The sequence below is a fragment of the Leptonychotes weddellii genome, chromosome 7 (assembly GCF_054177405.1).
Source record: "Leptonychotes weddellii isolate Sample4059 chromosome 7, ASM5417740v2, whole genome shotgun sequence".
Lineage (NCBI taxonomy): Eukaryota > Metazoa > Chordata > Mammalia > Carnivora > Phocidae > Leptonychotes > Leptonychotes weddellii.
In genome coordinates this window covers 125886511-125907050 of record NC_138375.1, presented here as the reverse complement: position 1 = coordinate 125907050, position 20540 = coordinate 125886511, and the positions used below count along the sequence as shown (strand labels likewise).

Genomic DNA, 20540 nt, shown 5'->3' with positions numbered 1-20540 from the left:
GGGTGGCTCAGTTGGTTAAGCGACTGCCTTCGGCTCAGGTCATGATCCTGGAGTCCCGGGATCGAGTCCCGCATCGGGCTCCCTGCTCGGCAGGGAGTCTGCTTCTCCCTCTGACCCTCCTCCCTCTCATGCTCTCTGTCTCTCATTCTCTCTGTCTCAAATAAATAAATAAAATCTTTAAAAAAAAAAAAAAAAAAACTAGGCTCTACACCCAGCACAGAATCCAACTCCTGGCTTGAACTCAGTACCCTGAGATTAAGACCTGAGCTGAGATCTCAGGCGCTTCACCAACTGAGGCACCCAGGTGGCCCTTCCTTCTTTATCAACTCTGTCCAGCATCTAGTCCTTTCCCAAGACATATTCCTCTTAGCTACTTGTCATTCTTTTCTTTTCTTTTCTTTTTTTGAAGATTTTATTTACTTATTTATTTGGGAGAGAGAGAAGATGTGTGTGTGTGCAAGCGGGGAGGGGGCAGAGGGGAGGGAGAGAGAGAATCTCAAGCATATTCCTCAGATTGTAGAGCCTGATTCAGGGCTCCACACAGGGCTCAATCTCATGACCCTGAGATCATGATGTGAGCTGAAATCAAGAGTGGGACACTTAAATGACTAAGCCACCCAGATGCCCTTACTTATCTCTATTTTCTAAGTAGTCAGCTATCTAAGTTAATATGCTTGAACCCTTTTTTTTTTAACTTCAACTCATGTCATTTGACGCATCTTTATGGAAGATGAAGAATTAATATTTTGTTTTTTCCATATGTTGAAGACCTCCATCAATAACCAATATCTCAATAGTAAAAATAGAATGAAATGAATTTAAACATGTGTTTCTAAACTTGAACCTCCCAGAAGGGAATTCACTTGAAGATACAAATGAATTCTCTTCTTGCACACCATTGTTATTGACCACACTGCCAAGAGTGTACTTCTTCCCATTTCACTGCTGTGTTACAGATTTCCAATTATATGACCTGTTCAGTGGAATTCATTATTATTTTTTCTTGGAGCTTTCTGATTCCCCGTGTTAATTCAGAATAATTGCTTTTTAGGGGCACCTGGGTGGCGGAGTCTTTTAAGCCGCGGACTCTTGGTCTCAGGGTTGTGGGATTCAGTGCCAGGTCGGGTTCCACGCTCCATGCAGAGTCTGCTTAAGATTCTCTCTCTCCCTCCCTCTCCTCCCCACCTTAAAATAAATAAATAAATCTTTAAGAAAAAAAGGATAATTGCTTTTTAGGTCTGTGATACAGGTGTTATTCTTATGTTCTTTCATTTGCTTTCACACTTCTGTGTTACAATGTTTCTTGGCTCTAATTCTTCCTTTCTCAGATTCCATTTTACTGTGTTACAGTATGTCCTTCACTTTCGAAGAACAGATACAAGGGATATACACTGTCCTGGTCCCTAATATCTAAAAATATTTTAATTTTCACTTCACTGAGATATTAATTTAGCCAAGTGTAGAAATGGGATTGAAATTACTTTAGCCAGAACCGTTGAAGTTACTGGTAAAAATGTTTTTCATCGTCCATTCATCCTGAAGAAACTGTGATGATTATTTGATTTTCATTTCTTTCTGGGTGCCCTGGGTTTGTTTGGTAGGTGATTGACTTTGTTTTCATTCATCCTGATTAGCCCTCAGATGGTGCTTTCCATCTGAAGCCCCCTTTGTATTGTCAACTATGAAATTTTTTCTTTTATTATTTCTTTGAACATTGCTGTCCTACATTTTTCCCCCTTTTTCTGGAACTCCTCAATCAGCTGGAGCTGCAGGATTGATTTTCTTGCTCTCCAAATCATAGTTGGAATTTTTTTCTTTTTTTTTTTTTAAGATTTTATTTATTTGTCAGAGAGAGAGACAGAACACAAGCAAGGGGAGAGGCAGGCAGAGGGAGAAGCAGGCTCCCCACCGAGCAAGGAGCCCGATGTGGGACTCGATCCCAGGACCCTGGGATCATAACCTGAGCCGAAGGCAGCTGCTTAACCGACTGAGGCTTAACCGACTGCTTAACCGACTGAGCCACCCAGGCATCCCTGGAATTTTTTTCTTGTATTTTCCTTAAAAAAAAAAAAAATTCTTGCTTTATGGTTGGGAATATTTCTTAGATTGTATCTTCCAGCCTTTCTATTAATATTTTTAATTTAGTAATTGTGTTTTATATTCCAAATATTTCTCTGACATCTGCTACTTTTTTAAAAAATAGCTGTGCATTCTTATTTTATAGCTACAAGACATTCTCAAACCTCTGTAATACATTAATTAGATTCATTGCAAAGTTCTCTTTGGTTCACTAATAATGGCAGCTTCATCTTCACTATTGATCTGTACATTCATCCTGGCTTTTCTATTTTGTGCTATTGTTTACCCTCAATGATCTTTTGATCCTCAGGCATATATTTATATTATATAGATGTTGTATAGTCTTTCCCATATATAGGACAAGGCACAGTGCTGATTGAAGGTTCTGAATATGTCAGAGGGGCAGGCACTAACTTAGTGTATCTGGACAGTGAGAAACTAGCTGTTCTTACCCCATTTCCACAGCTTTCCCAATCGAAAAGTAAAGGAGAAAAATTTTGTTGGAGTTACTGACTATACTCAGCCTTCTACTTATCCAGAAACATTGTTCAATTTCCTTATAGCTAGAATCTCAGCTTTTCCCAGTATGAGCTATTGCTGTGCTATTAATCTTGCTGCCCTTCAAAGAACATGAGAGCATTTGACACAGTGTTTTCCATTGTGAATTACAGTCACTCAGCAACTTCACACTCTAATTTTTACATTACTTCTCACTCCCACCCTCTCAATATCCCACTTTCAGGTTTGGAATTCCTCTGGGATTCCATCAGTGCTTTTTCCACCTTTTTATTAATTCATCCCTGTATTTATAAAAATCTCTGATCCGTGTATACCCCACTTTGAGAAAATTTTCTGAATTTATTACTGTTGTTCCCCTTTACTCTCATTTAACTATGATTTAGAGAGGAAGACACTAAGTACGTATGATCAGTCCCTATTAAATTAGAAACATTTTTCGTAATCCTCACTGTCTCATATAATAACAGATGAATAGTATTTGCACAAGAAATATTTGTCAAACCCAGTTGAACACACAGAAAATAAGACAGATTGCATTAAAGCTTTATCTTGCTTTTCTGTTGATGAGGCTTGACATGAATGATGGTGTTGTTTGTTTTTCTTTTTAATCTTGGTGGCTTCCAGAGAACAGGGTATCAATTGCCACTTTTATGTATATTACAAAAGCAAACAACACAATACCTCCCCAAAATATACCGTGCACTGTGCAAAAGTTTCAAAAGGAACGCCTGGGTGGCTCAGTCAGTTAAGCCTCCAGCTCTTGGTTTTGGCTCAGGTCATGATCTCACCGGTCATGAGATCAAGCCCGGTACCTAAAAATGTTTCAAAAAATTAAACATTTTTAAGGAAGTTTATCCTCCCCATGTACTTCTGAACAAGAATGATTAGATATATATGATTTTTTGTTTGTGGTGTGTGTGTGTGTGTGTGTGTGTGTGTGTGTTTTAGTCTCTGTTTCAGAGGATGCTATTTGGCCTGAAATAGACTTCGTCCCTTTTTATTCTATCGAATCATTGCTTTTCACTGGGCACATTGAACCCCAGATAAAAGCCTCCATTCCCCAGCCTCCTTGACTCTAGGAAACTTAATTTTGGCTGGTGAAATGTAAGCAAATCAAATGCATTACTCCTGAAACATCTCTTTAAACAGCAGTAGTTATGCCTTCGCTCACCTTTTCTGTTCTTCCCCTTGAAATGCTCATGTGACCACTAGAAGTCCAGCTCTGAAGTTGGACATGAAAATGTAGGTCACACACTTGAGACAGCAGAGCAGAAAGCTAGACAGAGCTTGAGTCTCCAGCAACTTCAAGGTCCTGTGTTATCTGCCCTACATGACTTCCAGCACCTGCACTGTATGCTCTGTCAGATGCACCAAGGACAAGGAGAATACATAAGCATGAGCTAATACAACAATATCAGTATGGTGTTTGAGGTATTGTGGAACTAGTCTTTACGAAATAATGTAGAGACTAGTTAAGGATGTAATGTTAAGGATGTAATAGTTGCTGTAGAAATCCAGAGACAGCTTTAAGAACCCAAGACTATTCTAGTCGTCTCTTGGGAAGCAAGCATTTAGTGTTTACCACCTGAGCAACTCTCTTCCAGACAGGTCCTTGGGGCTTTTCAAAAATCAAGGGAAGCCTGAGTCACTCCTGGCTTTTTGGGTTTTTTTTTTTTTTAAGTTCTCATAGATTTTTTTTTTTTAAGATAAGTAAATGCCAAAGCAGAGTTAACCAAATTGTGGGATGATTTCAGTGTTTCCGCATATTAAATTGTTCTAACACAGCGCATTCACAAAATGATTACAAGAATTATTTGTACATAGTCATTCAGATGCAGTATCTAACAAATACTGTGATCTAGCAATGGGACACAGAGTTGTATGCTCTAGGATGAACTACTTATTTTAATCCTATCAATAGGTCAGTAGCATAAGTAATAGGCACATAGATAAATATAAGTTGGGTCTTTAAAATTTGGTATAATATCCAAAATAAAAATAAAGTGTGTGAGTTGTGAATAGAAAGCCAAGGATATTGACCACTTGTCCTCATGCTGGAAGACCCCATTGGTGACTCCACTCCACTCTGTTTCATCTCTTCCAGGGATTATCTGACTGGGTCTGCTGGTTGCTGTCCTGTATTCCGTGTCTCTGCTAGACAGAGCTCTTGGGTCTGCCTGCATCTGGGCTCAGCCCCTGACCATGGTCTAAGAGCTATGGGGAGGGAATGTTTTCAGCTGCCTCTTTCTCATGGGAGAAGTTCCTATGGCTCCCATTCATTTCTCTTTTTAGATCTTTGCAGCTAATGCCACATATTCAAAAGGTGGTTGTTCTGATAAATCAATATTAAAGACCTTAGAAGATTTCATAAACTTTCTTATACAGATTTAAATCGGGGTTAAATTCTTTCTCTCCTTCCATTAAGTTTGGAACTGCAATTTTTTAGTTGTGAATTATTACTGAGGAGATCCTAGAGGAAGATTCCCCCAAATTGAGAGAGCATTTTCTTTGTTTTTAAGGCAATTGAACTACATATTGTGTGGTTTTTATTTAAACAAGAGCAGCAGGATTTAGGAATATTCCAAATACATCTACAGCTATCGATATAGACAAATAATTAAAGATAAATATACACTTAAACTAGCTTCACTGTTTTGGAGAGTGATCGAAATGTTCTCTCTCTCATGCCGTGGAGCTAGGCTCGAAGAGTCAAGAACATAGGAAGAGAGCTTACCGGGTGTCACCCATGCCTTATTTCCAGCTTCCTTTTCTCTGCTTCATCCATTCCTTTGTGCCTTTCTGAACCATCTGGAATTGGTGAGTGTGAAGACTTTGAAAATCAGACCCAAGTTGGAAAAGCTGGGGAGGGATGGAAGTGAGGTCAAGACCTGTCCTTTCTCTCAGAGTCTACTTTTGTCCACCTCTCTCTTTCAGCCTATTATTAGAGCATCTACTCTTGGAATCACTGCTTTCTGCCAGGGAAACTAAAGTGGAAATCCATGCTTGTGGTCTGAGGGGAACACATATAAATAGATAATTCCAATATATTAAGGCAATTGTAATAATAAAAGGACATAGCCACATGAGAACATGGGACAAAAAGCTCTTAATTTTTTTTTAATTTTAGGTAAGTCTGTTTGTCCTGACTTTCACTCTAATAATAACCCTACAGTGTCTCTATTTTTATTCTTTATAGCTTAATATTTATAGAATTAATGTAAATGAATTTTGAATTTTTACGAATAGCTTAGATCATATAACCACTTAATTTCTGCTGAATCTGCTTCTCTTTTATGAAAATATTTAGGGATATTCCCCAGGTATGAAAACCTGGAGCTCGTGTGATTCCTAAATCACAATTATCATTATTCTTAATTATTCCACAATTGATCCACAGCTTCCTTGTATGTGATTCTAACAAAAACCTCTGAAAATCATCAAACACATCACCTGTCATTGTCCTTTCTTTAAATCTCTCTGTTTCCATTCCATTAGCAGATTCTTCTCTAAACGTGAGCAGCTACAATTAGATAGATGGCTCAGTTTCATATTCGAGAGATACATTTCTCCCTTGTGTCTAATGTTAGGTGTGCATGTTCTCAGACTTATGATTAATGTCACACTTCTTCTCACCTCCAAATATCTGCAAACAGTCCGTCCCTCCAGTCCTACTTTCTTTCATTTTGTTTTCGGTTTAATCCCATCATGCCTGTGGTTATGATTCCTTTAGTTGCAATATGATACTTTGAAAGAGTTTCAGCCAAACACTGAAGTGTAATTACAAGGACACAGCAGTGTATTCCTTGTCTGGCTAATTTATTCATCTCTCACTTGGCTGCAATAGAATCTAACTAGCCAAGTAAATAAACTTCAGCGCCTTTCAGTATGTTCTCCACATGGCAGCTTAAGAATTACTTCTTTTCTTTTTTTCTAGCTTTATTTAACTAGTGTTAAATATTTTATTTTCAAGTTATAAAATGTTTCACACATGACAAAATAAATAAGCTAATGTAACAACTGTAACCCAGATTAACAAAAGTTAACCCTTTATCCTAATTACTTTGCATCAAGTTTTAAAAGAAATAAAGTATTTTAGCTTTATTATGGCTGTGGCCTCTCCACACCCACCCCCCTTCCTCCTTGTCTAAATTTGATGTGTATTATTTATTTTCACATTTTGTAAACTAAACTACCCTTGTTTCTCTCTATAAACAATACAGACACACTGAGTATACGTGTTTTAACTTCGTTACATTCAGCGTTAGGTCTTTAGGATTTATCCCTACTGATGCATGTAGGTCTAGTTACTTCCTTTGAACTACTTTATATCTGCTTACCTAAGCACTTACTAACAGATATGTAGGTTGTTTCTAGTTATTTGCTATGAGAAAACAAACAACCTGCAAGGAACATTCCTATGCTTTTTAAACCCTGTGCACATCCGTTCGAGTTTCTCTAGAGTAGGGTAGGCTTTGTTGCTAAAATACCCATACCGTAGGGTATGTACATTGTCCACTTTATAGGGCATTGTCAAAAATTTTCTAATGGACTGAATTTATATTGGCATTAGCAATGTACAGAGTTCCCATTTATCCGCATCATCATCATCAACTGGAATTATCTGACTGTTTTGTTTTGAATCACTATTGACAATGAAATGCTATTGCATCTGTCTTCAGTTGGCCCTCCCTTGATTACCCGTGAGATTGAGTGGAAATTAGGCATTCTGCTTGTGTCAATTACTTTTTTACAACATTTTTCCGATTTTTCGTGTGTGTGTACGTAAGCTCTAAATTTTGTTTCATTCATTTTTTTAAAGATTTTTGAGAGAGAGTGAGAGCATGCGAGCGAGAGAGAGAGCACAAGCAGGGGGAGCAGTAAGCAGAGGGAGAAGCAGACTCCCCGCTGAGCAGGGAGCCCGATGTGGGACTCGATCCCAGAACCCTGGGATCATGACCTGAGCTGAAGGCAGATGCTTAACCAACAGAGCCACCCAGGCGCCTCTGTTTCAGCCATTTTTTTTGCCTAAATTGGTATTGATAGAAAACTGTTTCGATGAAGAAAAATTTAGGTTAAGTTTTTTGCTCAGTGTTTAGGGAGCTGCATCAGATTTCATTAAGCTGTTTGCCCAGTATATCTTGTCTGTGTCAGTTTATGTCAATGTTTCAGTGTCCTTTTTTGAATAAATGATTGTAATCTATGTTTGTTATGATTGCTAATGTATTTGGAATTTTTTTCTATCTTATTCAGTTTCTTTTCTGTTTACTATGCTCTTTTTTTTTGTCTAGTTTTCTTATTTTCTGCCTTTTTAAAATTTAAAAGTTGCCAAATTTTTCTTAGTCACTTTTTAAACTTTATATTATTTTGGAAATTATAAGTTTGTCTATTAATTAATTCAGTAGTGGCCCTAAAATATTTCATATGCATTCTTGACTTAATGAGTCATAATCAGTATCACATCACTACTGATTGCTTACACACACAAAAATACAGTGACCTTAAAATGTTTTAACTCTGATTGTTTCCCAATTCAGACATGTCATTTTTCCTAGTATTTTACTTTCACATTTTTCTAATCTCCCCAATTAGTCATTAGTACATTATTGTTTTGTAATCAATGCACATTTTTATTATTTTATAATTTCTTTGCTCATCTATGCTTCTTGTATGCTAGCCCTTTCTTCTGTTTTTTTTTTTTTTAACTCTTTCTGAATTGTCATTTATCGGTACTTTCAACACTGAGCTGTAAAAAGTACACTCTCCCAGTCTTTATATCTGACAATGTTGATTTCACCCTCACGTTTACAGAAGAATTCAACTATATTTCCAATTACTTTCTTTTATTATGAACCATATTCCTAAATTTTCTTCAGACTTCTGTTGCTTGTTTGAAAACCTGTCAGCCTAATTTTTGCTACTCAATACATACTTGGTGCCCCTTGTTTTATTGTTGTAAAACTTCTATCATTACTTTTGTAGGAGAAGGAGACATTTCCTCCTTTCCTCCAGGGTTCTTCTAGCTGGTTGAGGAATTAAATTGACGTGGGACAGATTAACAGGAGAAAAAAACCAAGGTTTTATTATGTGTGCATGGAGGTCCAGTAATGAAACTGAGACCCAAACAAATGACCAAGGCAGGCAGTTTTTATCCATTTTAGACAAAGAGAAAATAAATTAGTGAGGAATTGACAGGATAAAGAAAACAGAGGCTTGGGAGCTTTAACTGGTAAGGAATTCTAAGCAGAATTTGGGCTAAGGTAGTAGATGAGTAAAAAAGCGCTTGGGTGGCTCAGTCAGTTAAGCGTCTGCCTTCGGCTCAGGTCATGATCCCAGGGTCCTGGGATCGAGTCCTGCATTGGGCTCCCTGCTCGGCGGGGAGCCTGCTTCTCCCTCTCCTCCACTCTCGTGCTCTGTCTCACTATCTCTGTCTCTCTCTCTCTCTCAAATAAATAAAATATATTTTTTTTAAATGTAACAAGGTTTGTATAGTTTTCTTGTTTTAAAATTCCTATCTCTGGTGATAAGGATGCCTTTTTATTCCTTGGTACAGCAAGGGTACTTTTCATACAAAGATTTATTTCTTGCTTTCCAGTGGACACAGGAGGGTCTGAGTGTCCTTGCACCAGCTGGGCCCCAAGTAGCTTTAATACAAAATCATTAATATGCCGTTTTGGTACCTTTTGGGCATCTATACTTTTCCATGTTCTGTGTTCTCATGGCGGTATGTCTGGGTGTGGGTTTGTTTATATTTTCCTGTTTGGAGCTCTGTGTACTTCTCTCATTAGATGATGCTTCCATTCTGAAAAATAGCAATTCTTCATCTCTTTGAACAGTGCTTCTCTCTCTTCTGGAACTCTTTAAAATTACGTGGTACTTGATCAGCACTTAGCAGGGACTCTCAGAGCCTGGCTGCCGGTGGACTCTCCAGCCTCACCTCTCAGGTGCCCTTCAGCCTAGAGTCTTCTTTATATGGTTCATGCTCAGGCCCTCTCTTCTGTCAGAGGACCTTTATCAGGCCCTTTCCTGAGTGGCCTTCTGGAATCCTTCCTTTCCTACCATTTAACAGCTGCTCATCCTTCAGCGGGGTTTCACTGACTTTTCTGATGGGGCGTTTTTATTCCCCTCTTACAGTATCTCAGTCTGTCATTCAGAGCTCCTGGAAAAGTAGTACTTTTACACTTATTTGTTTGAGTATCTAATTCATGCCAGGTCCTTCCCCTAGATTCCCCGCTCCACAAGGACAGTGCAGTTGACCTTTAAAGTCCCCACGTTTGAACCCTGGTGGTCTACTTATGTGCAGATTTTTTTTCAATCAATGCAAGACCGTAAGGTACTTTCTCTTCCTTATGATTTCCTTGATAACATTTTCTTTGGTTTACTTTGTGGGAAGAGTACTACTCAGTATCTACGGCAGTAGATAACGCTTATAGCATACACAAGAGCTGTTAATCAACTCTTTGTTATCAGTGAGGCTTCCAAGTCAACAGTCGGCTATTAGTGGTTAAGTTTTCGGGGTCCAACAAATGCATATCTCTGACTGCACAGTAGAAACAGTACCCCTGAGCCTTGTGTTGTGCAAGGGTCAGCTGTATTTTTCTGTTTTAGTTTTTCATTCTGTTGTCATTAATAGGCAGGAAACAACAACGTGGAGACTAAAACCAGCCAGCAGCTGCAGAACTATATGAGAGGCCCCGACAATACTGATTCATCTCTGACTAGCAGCCTCCCTCCCTTCAGGGTGGACCAGCTTTCTCTCCTTCCCTGCAGATACTTAATGCGCTAGAAGGCTCAGGGTAAAGAGTCCAGGTTATATCGTGCACCGTAACTGTGAGCCTGGACTGTCCCCCTATCTCTCACATTCTTCCCACGTCCTCCACTTTAATTTCTGAGATGTCTGGGCTAGAGCTGCTGAATGTGCCACCAGCTCTGGATCATTTCTGGATAAATCCCTTTCCCCCCATTTTATTCTAGAATAACTAAGCAGATGTGACTTAAAAGTAACAACTCCAAAACTCAAAGGAGAAAGAACATGCTTTTTGTTCACTCTTAAACTAAAGAAATAACCTTCAGTGTATTTATTTAGCAAGTATTTATTGAGCCCCTTTTGAGTGTCATTCACTACCTTAGGACTTTAGGTCACAGTAGTAAGAACAAACCTGGTCTCTGATCTTACTGAAATTAGAGTCTAGAGAGGAAAGACTATTCTGGGACTCCTACTGCTAACTAAACAATCAAAAAGTATGTGAATGCTTTGAGTGAAAGAAATAAAGTTCCTTGTGAATATTTAACAAATTCACATGACCCACATGGGAAACTGCAGTAGGACAGGGAAGGCTGACATCATGAGGGACTCCTGAGCTAAGATTTTAAGTCGACAAAGAGGGGAGGTCAGAGCATATCAAAAAGAAAAATTCATATGTGCAAATGTCCTATGGCAGGAAATAGACTGACAGTTATGAGGGTCTTTAAGAAGACCCAGGAGATTTGAGAACAGAAAAGAAAAGGGAAATTTATTAGAGTTGAGGATGGAGAGTCATTTGAGGAGAGACAGTGATGTGCTGACTAGTACTGGCTAAAAAGGGCCAATTGTTCTATTTTCAGAAATTTTGTGTGTGCCAGCTGCTAAATAACCATTATTAAAACCAAAATATAGAATCACTGAACTCTACTTCTGAAACTAATAAGACACTATATGTTAATTGAATTTAAATAAAATAAAATTTAAAAATGTATCTATATATAAACTCATATTAAATAAATTACATTAAATACAAAGGCTTTCTAATTGTTCTTAGTAATTCTTAATTATTTCACTACATTTTACTATTATTTGTGCCCCTGAGTTTATTTTTGCCCATTCTGTTGGCCTGTAGAAGCATTTTCTACTCCTGTCAGTGACTATTTCCTCCCAACTTCACATGCAGTGATGTCACATTGACTAACTTGAAATTGATCACAGTGGGAATTTACACCAAAAAAAATTGGCAACCTTTTTCAAATCAAAACTCCCTTACACCTCTAAAAACCAGTTTTAAACATATATGAGCACAACACTGAGGGAAACTATACAAGACCTTGGAGATAGTATTAAGAATTTATCTTTATCACAGGAGAAATGAACAAGGCATTGAAAGGTTTTGAGCAGGGAGTCGAGGCCAAGAGCACATTTCTGTTTTAAAAAAATCACTGACACGACAGAATTGAAAGAGGGAGCAAGGTGACTTTGGGGGTCCCGTATGATAAATAGTGGTGACTCAGAGGAGGACCAAAGAAATGAAAATGCAGAGAAGTGGGTTTGATATATATTTAGGATCTAAAATAGAAGTCTGAGCTCTGGTGACAGTAGCAAGAAGCAATCACTTAAGACCCTCATGAGGAAGAAGTAGAATCTCTACATCCTCCCTACGTTCTGGATGCTTATGTTTTCATTTTGAGCCCAATTCTGCCACCATGTGTCAAAGAGCCAGCTTCACAGTCAACACACTTAGGCCTGAAGAAAGAGAGACACATCTGCCTATGGAAACGTGAAATGAAAAGACTGTATGTAAATAAACTATTTTAAAAGTGATCCATAACCTTTCCATCTTCATGTATGGGTAATTGTGCATTTATGGCAACCATGAGAATGGTCTCCAAGATCTCTTGGACCTTGAGGGAGGGTGAATGACCGTGTTCTGATATCCAGCAAATGCTGTGCTTCCTTCCTGCAAGCTGCCTCCAGACAATGCCTGAACAGGACAGAGACCCTCTGTCCCAGGTTCCTTCCATCAGTGGCTCTAGCACCCTGACTCCTCGGTCCCATCCTCCTCCTTCACATCCATTCTCCTTCACTTGGGTCGGACCTACATTACCGTCTGATGGTTCTGCCAGCCACGTTGGATTCCCTGCCTCTGCTTGGTGTCTGAGGCAGGTTTTGAGATGCTGTGAACTTGGATCCCTCCCCCAAGTGATGGCAGACATCTGCAGTGCAAGTTCTTTGGGGCCAAGAGAATTCTCTGCCCCTTTCCCCAAAGTCAGACAGCCGCTGCTTCTCCCCTTTCTCAGGAGCAGGGACAGTTGCCATTCCCTTAATGCTTAAGTGTTGGGTTTTATAAGGGATGAAGATCTGGGAAGTCACTGGGGTTTTATGCCTGTGTGCCCAGGGGGCAGGGGGACTCATTCATTCCATTCTCTGCCCTCCCTCAGCCCCCCGCACGAGAGGCCCGTGGAACAGAGACATGAGTAAGGATTGACAGCGTTGTGTCTAGGCTCCTGGGGACTCTAAATTGTCACGATAGCACGTATTCCACCTTTAATTATTCATTAAGTTCTAGATGTTTCCTTTCCTTACTTTGGCGGAGGCTGTCAGTTCCCTACGGTTTGCCAGAGATGCAGCAGTCTATGTGTCCTTTCTATCCTCAGAGGAGACTTTTTCGCAGCTCAGTTCAGTGGGTGTCCTTGTGATTCTCAGTTCTCTGATCATCTCAAGAAAAGTTAGGGTTTTGCAGAGTATCTGGCTTTTCTCATTGTTCGTGTTCTCCTGTAGCTTTCACCAGGCTGAGCTGAGGGAAAGTCGCCGCCGCCTCTTGTTTTAAAAAATCAGTTGTGTTTCTGCATCAGGGTCCTATGTTTGGTGGGTTCAGCAGAGCCAGGAATAGAATGTATCTATAAATCGTGTATTATGTTCTAGGTACGTGAAATCATTAGGTTATCAGACAGTCGACACGCCTCTGGAGGCTGTTCTGTCAGTGCATTGAATGAAAACATTACCCAGCCACGGAATCGACCACGTAGTAGGAGTTAAGGCTCCCCGAGCAGAATTCCAGCTTGACCGGGAGACGTTGTTTCTCGTCTGTTTGAAAGCTTTGGGTCATTGCTCAACACAGTTACCTTGTCCTTTCCACCAGGTGGTTGACCAGATTGATACCCTGACCTCCGACCTGCAGCTGGAGGATGAGATGACCGACAGCTCCAAAACGGACACCCTGAATAGTAGCTCCAGCGGCACAACGGCCTCCAGCATCGAGAAGATCAAAGTGCAGGCCCACGCACCCCTCATCAAGCCCCCCGCACACCCGTCTGCTATCCTCACCGTCCTGAGAAAGCCAAACCCTCCGCCGCCTCCCCCGCGGTTGACCCCTGTGAAGTGTGAAGACCCCCGGAGAGGGGCGCCGACGGTCAATCCCGTGAAGACGAATGGCACCCTCCTGCGAAACGGAGGCTTCCCTGGGGCACCCAACAAAATTCCAAATGGAGACCTCTGCTGCATCCCCGCCAGTACCTTGGACAAGGCTCCCGGGCGGCCTCTGAAGCACAGACCTGAAAAAGACAGGTGCCCCCAGGCAGGGCCTCGGGAACGAGTTCGGTTTAATGAAAAAGTGCAGTACCATGGCTACTGTCCCGACTGTGACACCCGGTATAACATAAAAAACAGGGATGTCCATTTACACGGCGAACCTGTCCACCCACCGGAAAAGCTTCCTCACCCAGGCCCCCCCCTCCCTCCTCCACCCCACCTCCCTCCTTTTCCACTGGAAAACGGGGGCCTGGGAATAAGCCACAGTCACAGTTTCCCCCCTCTCAGACCTGCAACTGTGCCTCCTCCCACTGCACCAAAACCACAGAAGACAATCTTGAGGAAATCAACCACTACAACAGTGTGATGTATGCCATTTCCAAAACCTTTTTGTTTTGTTGTTTTTTTATTTTAATTTCTATACTATAAACATAAAATAATAAGTAATGAGCACTTTCTACTCAAGCAATAAAAAGCCCAAATATATTAATCCTGCATTCAGCAAAGTGGCATAAAAACCACCTGGTAAGTATGCAGTATGTTGTTTATATCCCGGGTATACGGTGTTTAAACGGTTGCATCGTCGGAAACCACAGAACCATGAAAAAGCTGCGCTTATTGTTTCTTTCAACCGACCTATGATAAACGGTGACCTGTAGATTTCAAATGGTTTGATTTACTCTCAGAGATGGGATTAGTTTCATTTTATTCATGCCTAACTCATCTATGCATTAATAACATGTCATCCTCCTACCTTTGACCAGATGCTTTTTAGGAAGAAATTTTAATACCGAAGGACTATTTTATTATTTTTTCTAAAGATGTTTGTCACTAGTTTTACATTGTGAAATGCTGAGAACAATACCAAAAAGTTTTATTTTCTATACTATACAATTATGATTATACGTTCCGCTGTATCTGTAATGAAAGATTTTTGTCTGTGGAAATATCATATGTCAATAAACAACAGTACCTAATGGCAAAAGCACACGTTCCTCAGAGCAAAAACAAAGCAGTGGTTCATTGAATCCTGTGTTGATATTCATCAAAATGGGTAGCTACTCTGAAAGAGTTTGGAAAAGGTTACAGTGAGGATAGGGCAGCATTTTCTAGATTAAGTATCATTATCAGGTCATAAGTAGTACTTGCACATCTTCATATTATGTCTTGTGGTACCCCTAAGACCGCATGTTGAAGGTCTCATTGACCCAATACATGGCCAAGCCCTTTAGATCCTCCTCACACACAGCATCCCTCCCGGACACACCATAAACCAGGACATTGAAGCAGTGGGATGATTTGCCTCCTTCATCAGCAAGTTCTCTGCCTCCCCAAGGGAATTCCTATTTATAAGAGAATCATAGCGGAAAATAAAGATGCTTCTGGAATAGGATGTTTTTAGTATCAGCCTTAATGCTCTTTTCCCTCAGAGTTGAAATATGTCAGTGGTCTTTGTTATTTTATAGAAGGAAGAGAAGAAATCCTTTCCTCCTGACATCTTACAAAGGTCCTTCTCTTAAGGCTAACTTGCCAGCTTATGTCACTTACCCACCCATGGATCAAGTTCACTTCCCAACTACTGTGATTTGGACTGAGTGGATATTTTGCTCTGGAACTGGAAATGAGTTCATCTGTCCTAGAATCATGATGACAGGTGCATACCTGAACAAAAGTTGTCCTTTAAGTGGCAAGAGGAGAGGGAATTATCTGTGGTGAAAATTGGTTATAATAGCAGCTTAATAAAAAAATACTATAATTTTTTGAGCTATTTGGCTTTTGATCTCAAAACTTTAATTTTTGTTGCTACAGGGAGGTGTAGTCATTTCTCTGTTGCCTTTTTCAAGCCATATGATGGTAACCTGGAATACTGTTTTCCAACAACTTCCTATTAAAAGATGATAACATACAGAATGACAGAAAGAAAATAGGCATGACTTTTTGAAAGAACAATTAAATGAGTGAAAAAATAGAGGATGTCATGTTACAAATTTACTCAGCATGATTTTCGTTCCTGTGTGTGTTGGCCATGAAGATAATGCAAGCACAGTAAATCCCCCCCCTTTTTTTTTTCCCAGAAAGTTACAGAACGTAAGACCAATAATAAAGAAAAGCCATAATCTAAAATATATTAATCATGTGATAAGTATGTTTAATAAATCTGACCCAAGTAAACACAAAATTGACTTCCCAAATACAAAACTAATATATTCTTAACTTTTTCATGCCTTCATTTAGACTTGATATAAACAAACCCAAGCTTTCATCATTTTCTAGATTTTAGTAATTACTTTCTTTCAAATGTGCAGCCAGTGTTAGACCATATGGTATTATAAACAGTCTTTGAAGACACACAGCTTTCTCCCTTCAGCTCATCTTCCCTTTGCAGCCAGTTACCATGACCTAATAATTAGCTTCTCATTTGAAATTTTGACTCCTGTCAATGTCTGGGAGCCAGTCTGGATCTCAAGGTAAGAGCTTCCTAGCAACCACAAATCACTCACAGAGCAGGTAACTGCAAGGAAGTGGGTTGAATAAGCTGACTAATTCAAGCTGATGGAAGAAGGACATTGAGCCAGGTCCTTGGCCACAACCTAAGGGGCTCAAACTCATCTCTCTTTCTCGAAGTAGAGACAAAGGTACCCCGTGAACAACCGTCTTTTTAAGTGTGATTGTTGACTTGCCAAGATGGCAATACCAGTTCTCATTCAACACATTTACAAGCAACCTTTGGCCTAGAAGACCAAGTTAAAGCCCAGCCTGAAAGAGTTAAGAGGTATTGAACTTTTCTTATTACAGTTTATTAAATCAGGATTAAATGTTAGATTATATCAGTGTTGGGACTTTCTTTTGAGTATGTTTTTTTCTTACGTTATTTCATTTTTTTCTTCCATTAAGGTTTGGAATATATTGGGCCAATAGGGCTTGTTTTGCTTTGTTTTGTTTTTCCCCAATGGATCACTTGGAAACATTCCCCAGAACTTATGTCTTTAAATAGATATAAACTTGTAAAACAGGGAAAGCAACTAACACATCATAATAAACTTAAAAAGTGTCGTAAGTGGTCTTGCCATTTCTGTCATCAGCCAACATGGCTTTCAAAATTTAAATTCTCTAGTGTAGGCTCTGCACATCATCCATTAAATCATCATAAAACGTGGCAAATAGTTGCTCTTCCCGAAGATCCCAAAGCAGATATGCTTTCTGCAAACCCTTCAGGGCAGTTCTTTTTCCCAGTGTGCATTTGAAGACTTGTATTCCCACACAGACTGTGTACCCCTGAGTTAGCCTCCATCCTGTCTGGAAGGTAATGTTCCTACAAAATGTCCAAGGGTAATGCTGCTTACGGCAACATTCGTTCAGAGTGAAAGGTAGAACATGGGTTGTTGTTTGTTTTTTTTAAAGTAGCATCTATTAATTAAATTGGAAAAGGAAAGGGTTTCTCTTGCTAAACAATAATGATCTCATTTGGGGGATGGGAGGTTATTGTATCTCGTCTGCTGAAAGGCGAAAAGAAAATAAAAATTTACCAAAGTTCTCTTCCATCCCCCAGTAGTTACGGCAGTTATAGAAGGAGATAAAACTGATATTTTTTTAGGTCATGCTTAAGCTAAATTTAAAATATCTGCTCAAAAATACAGACATATAAAAAGAGAAATTTCCCACTCTTTCGATTTGTTATTATTATATTCATACCTTCCCTCATTAGCTTAACATTATTCTAGAAAAAAAAGTGAGTGGTATTAACTGAAGTGGTTTAATTAACCTAAAAATTTTTGTGTTTGAATTACGCCTGCATCTAATTATTTAATGAATAAAGGAATAGGGCACTGTATTATATGACTTTCTTTGGACAGATGAGTAGTTGCTTTTAGCATTACCAAGAGCGGCAGCTACACACCATCTCTGAAACTATGCGAGACCTTTTATCTACAGATTCTAATTATATAGTTCTTTTTGGATGCTCCATGAGGAAAAGCCTGAGTAGCTCCACGTGTATTTGCACTGGGAATGATGTAATCAAGTCCTTGAATCACTGTCTTGACTGAACTTTTTCCATGGAATATAGGCAATAATGCAGTGTCAAGTCTTCTAATTGTCCCAATTCAGTTTCTCCTGATTCACTGTTGGTAGCACATTTTGCTCTAATGTACACTTAAATTTGTAGCAGAAGATTGCCGTGTAATGTACTTTGGTACGTACTGAGGATTTCTAAGTGAGGAAATGATTTATGAGCAATAAAGTTGCATTAAAAACCCGCATCACGTAATTAGATAAAGTGCACAGAATCTGACAATTACTAGACGCTATCACCAAATCACATGACATTTTCTGAGTCAATCTGTAACTGTGACAGGGTATTTAAATGTTTAGTCTAAACATTTGGGAGTTTTAGAATCGTTCAAGTTGCCTGATTCTGAAATAATGGCAGATGTGGTACCCATTAGCTCACACAGTGGTGTTGAACATAAAACTGCAGTTAGCCACGTCATCCTGGAGCAGTAATTATGTAGGGTGTCATTTCTTGTGAAACCCTTGGATCTATCATTCTGGTCTTTTGGGGAAAAACTGAAGTGGAACATAAGGAAGCTCTGCAAATAACCCTCTCTGTAAAATGTAGTTAAATCAACATGGGGTATAGACTTGTGTAAGGACCACGGGAAAACAAGGAGGAAATACTGCTTATCATTTTGACTTCTAGATTGATCAAAGAGAGGTAAGCTAGTACTGTTTTCTGAAACTTTGCATACATTAGAGTTTCTCTAAGTTCTCCTATGAACGTATAAAACAGACGACATTACCCTGATCTACAAAAGAAGGAATCCAGGACCTCAGTTTCAGTATTTTGCCAAAATCAACCCCTTAGTAAGTGACTGAGCTGGCTTTTCATGCCAGGTTGACCCCCCATAATTTTCCCCCATAACATCACTATTAAATTATGTTCTTCATAGCCCTGAACTTTGCAAATCTTTCTTTTATTCTGAGCAGTTATTTTGACGCTTGAAAGGGGTTTACCTAATCTTATTTTGACATTCTTAATATGTTTGATCTTTGCAGAATATAAAAGGGATTTCAGGCAATTTAGGAACCATCTAAAATGAATGAGCTGCTGAATAATGCCAGCCTCATTTTTTGTGGATTATATCAGCAGCTTCACCTTTCAGGTTTTTTTTTCTGTAAGTTCAAAGGCTATTATTTTGGTTTCTTTGCCTAAGAGGTTCTGATTTCATAGTACTAATGCCATTTGACCCTGAATGTGTCACTTTCATTACTGGTATTTCATTTGTGAATTTCATCTATTTAATATTGACCCCTAAGCTAAAAATAGCAATTGATGCATTCTGGGGGAACCACCAGAGGACCAGTGCATTAGAGCTCTCTGTAATAAAAGACTTTACATCCTTTTGTTACTAGCCAATAGATACGATTTTCCACGGTTTGATAATGTAGTTGTCAATTCTTCTAACCACCAAAGGAAATTTTGGACCAGCTAAATAAAACAACCATGGGCCCTGGGGTGGTTTAGGGTTGATATTGACAAGATATGTGATATCTAACCCTTGTCAAGGACTTACTTTGTGCCAAACATTCTTCTATGTGTTTTGTATGTATTATTTTTCCCTCATTAACACCATTTTCCCTCGTAGCAACCCGGTATCTTAGACACTGTTGTTATCTACATTTTGCAAATGAAACTATGGCACCAGAGTGGGGCTGCCCAAGATGGTAGAGTCAAGAAGTGGCCAAGCCAGAATTGTAAGGTAGGCACTTAGCACCCATGGCCCAATTCTTCACCACCTTTCGGAACTGCCTGGAGCATAGCCCCTGCATTGTGCATGGGTCACCTGTCACTGGAACTAGTCTGAAGCTGTCAAAAGGTAGACCATGAGAAAGAAAAAGTGCATTCCTATATAAGCCAAGATAGTCTAGGCCATGCTGTGGGAGCAAACAAATTTAGTATCTCAGGGGGGCCTGAGTTATTTCTTGTTCACTCTAAGTTCATCCTGAGTCCGGGAGACCCCGCAGGCAGTCCTTCAGCAATATGGGATGCACTGGTGTAGAACCACCAACCGGCCAACAGAGGACGGGGCTACTAGAGAGTCTTACCTGTGCGTTTACCTCAGCCCCTGTACACGTCGTTGGCCAAGTCCGCATATGCCCGAGAAAGGGAAGGAGATCTGCATATCCGTGGGTGCAAGTCACGCCTATCACCATTTCTAAGGGGTAATTTTTTGGTGTGTGTATAATTTGAATATATTATAGATTATTATAGACACCACCTTTCCTTTCCTTTTCATATTACTTGATGTTCATTTAATCTCAACATAAATTAGGATGACATCTGATTTTAAACAAAGATGGAGAGAAAAGAAGCGAACTTAACAACAGCCCTGCTAAAAATTTAGTGGAGGGAATTGACAACATTTACTAAGATGAGAGATAAGTTCTATTGCGGCCTTCAGCTACCATATTTACACTCTCTGAGGGTACTCATTACCTTACATTTTGTAGTTGGGCATTTTAGATCGCATACTGAATTTTCAGTAGTCAAATTTATCTTTTTTAGTAAATTAGGTTGCTATATGAATAATTATCCTTGTAAGAATAGATAAACCTAATTTGAAGACACTTAGTCATCCAGAATAGTCCAAAGAAATACAGAACTCTA

The 20540-nt window shown here is 39.4% G+C and overlaps 1 protein-coding gene across 1 annotated transcript in view; it reads left to right on the top strand.

The window, feature by feature from the left end:
* PRR16 (proline rich 16) overlaps window positions 1-14885 on the top strand; it is a 161012-nt gene extending 146127 nt beyond the window's left edge. The window contains exon 2 of the mRNA XM_081827200.1: window positions 13485-14885. Coding sequence (XP_081683326.1) covers window positions 13485-14240 — 756 coding nt within the window. The 3' untranslated portion in view covers window positions 14241-14885. The remainder of the gene's footprint in view (window positions 1-13484) is intronic.
* Window positions 14886-20540: the final 5655 nt, after the last annotated feature.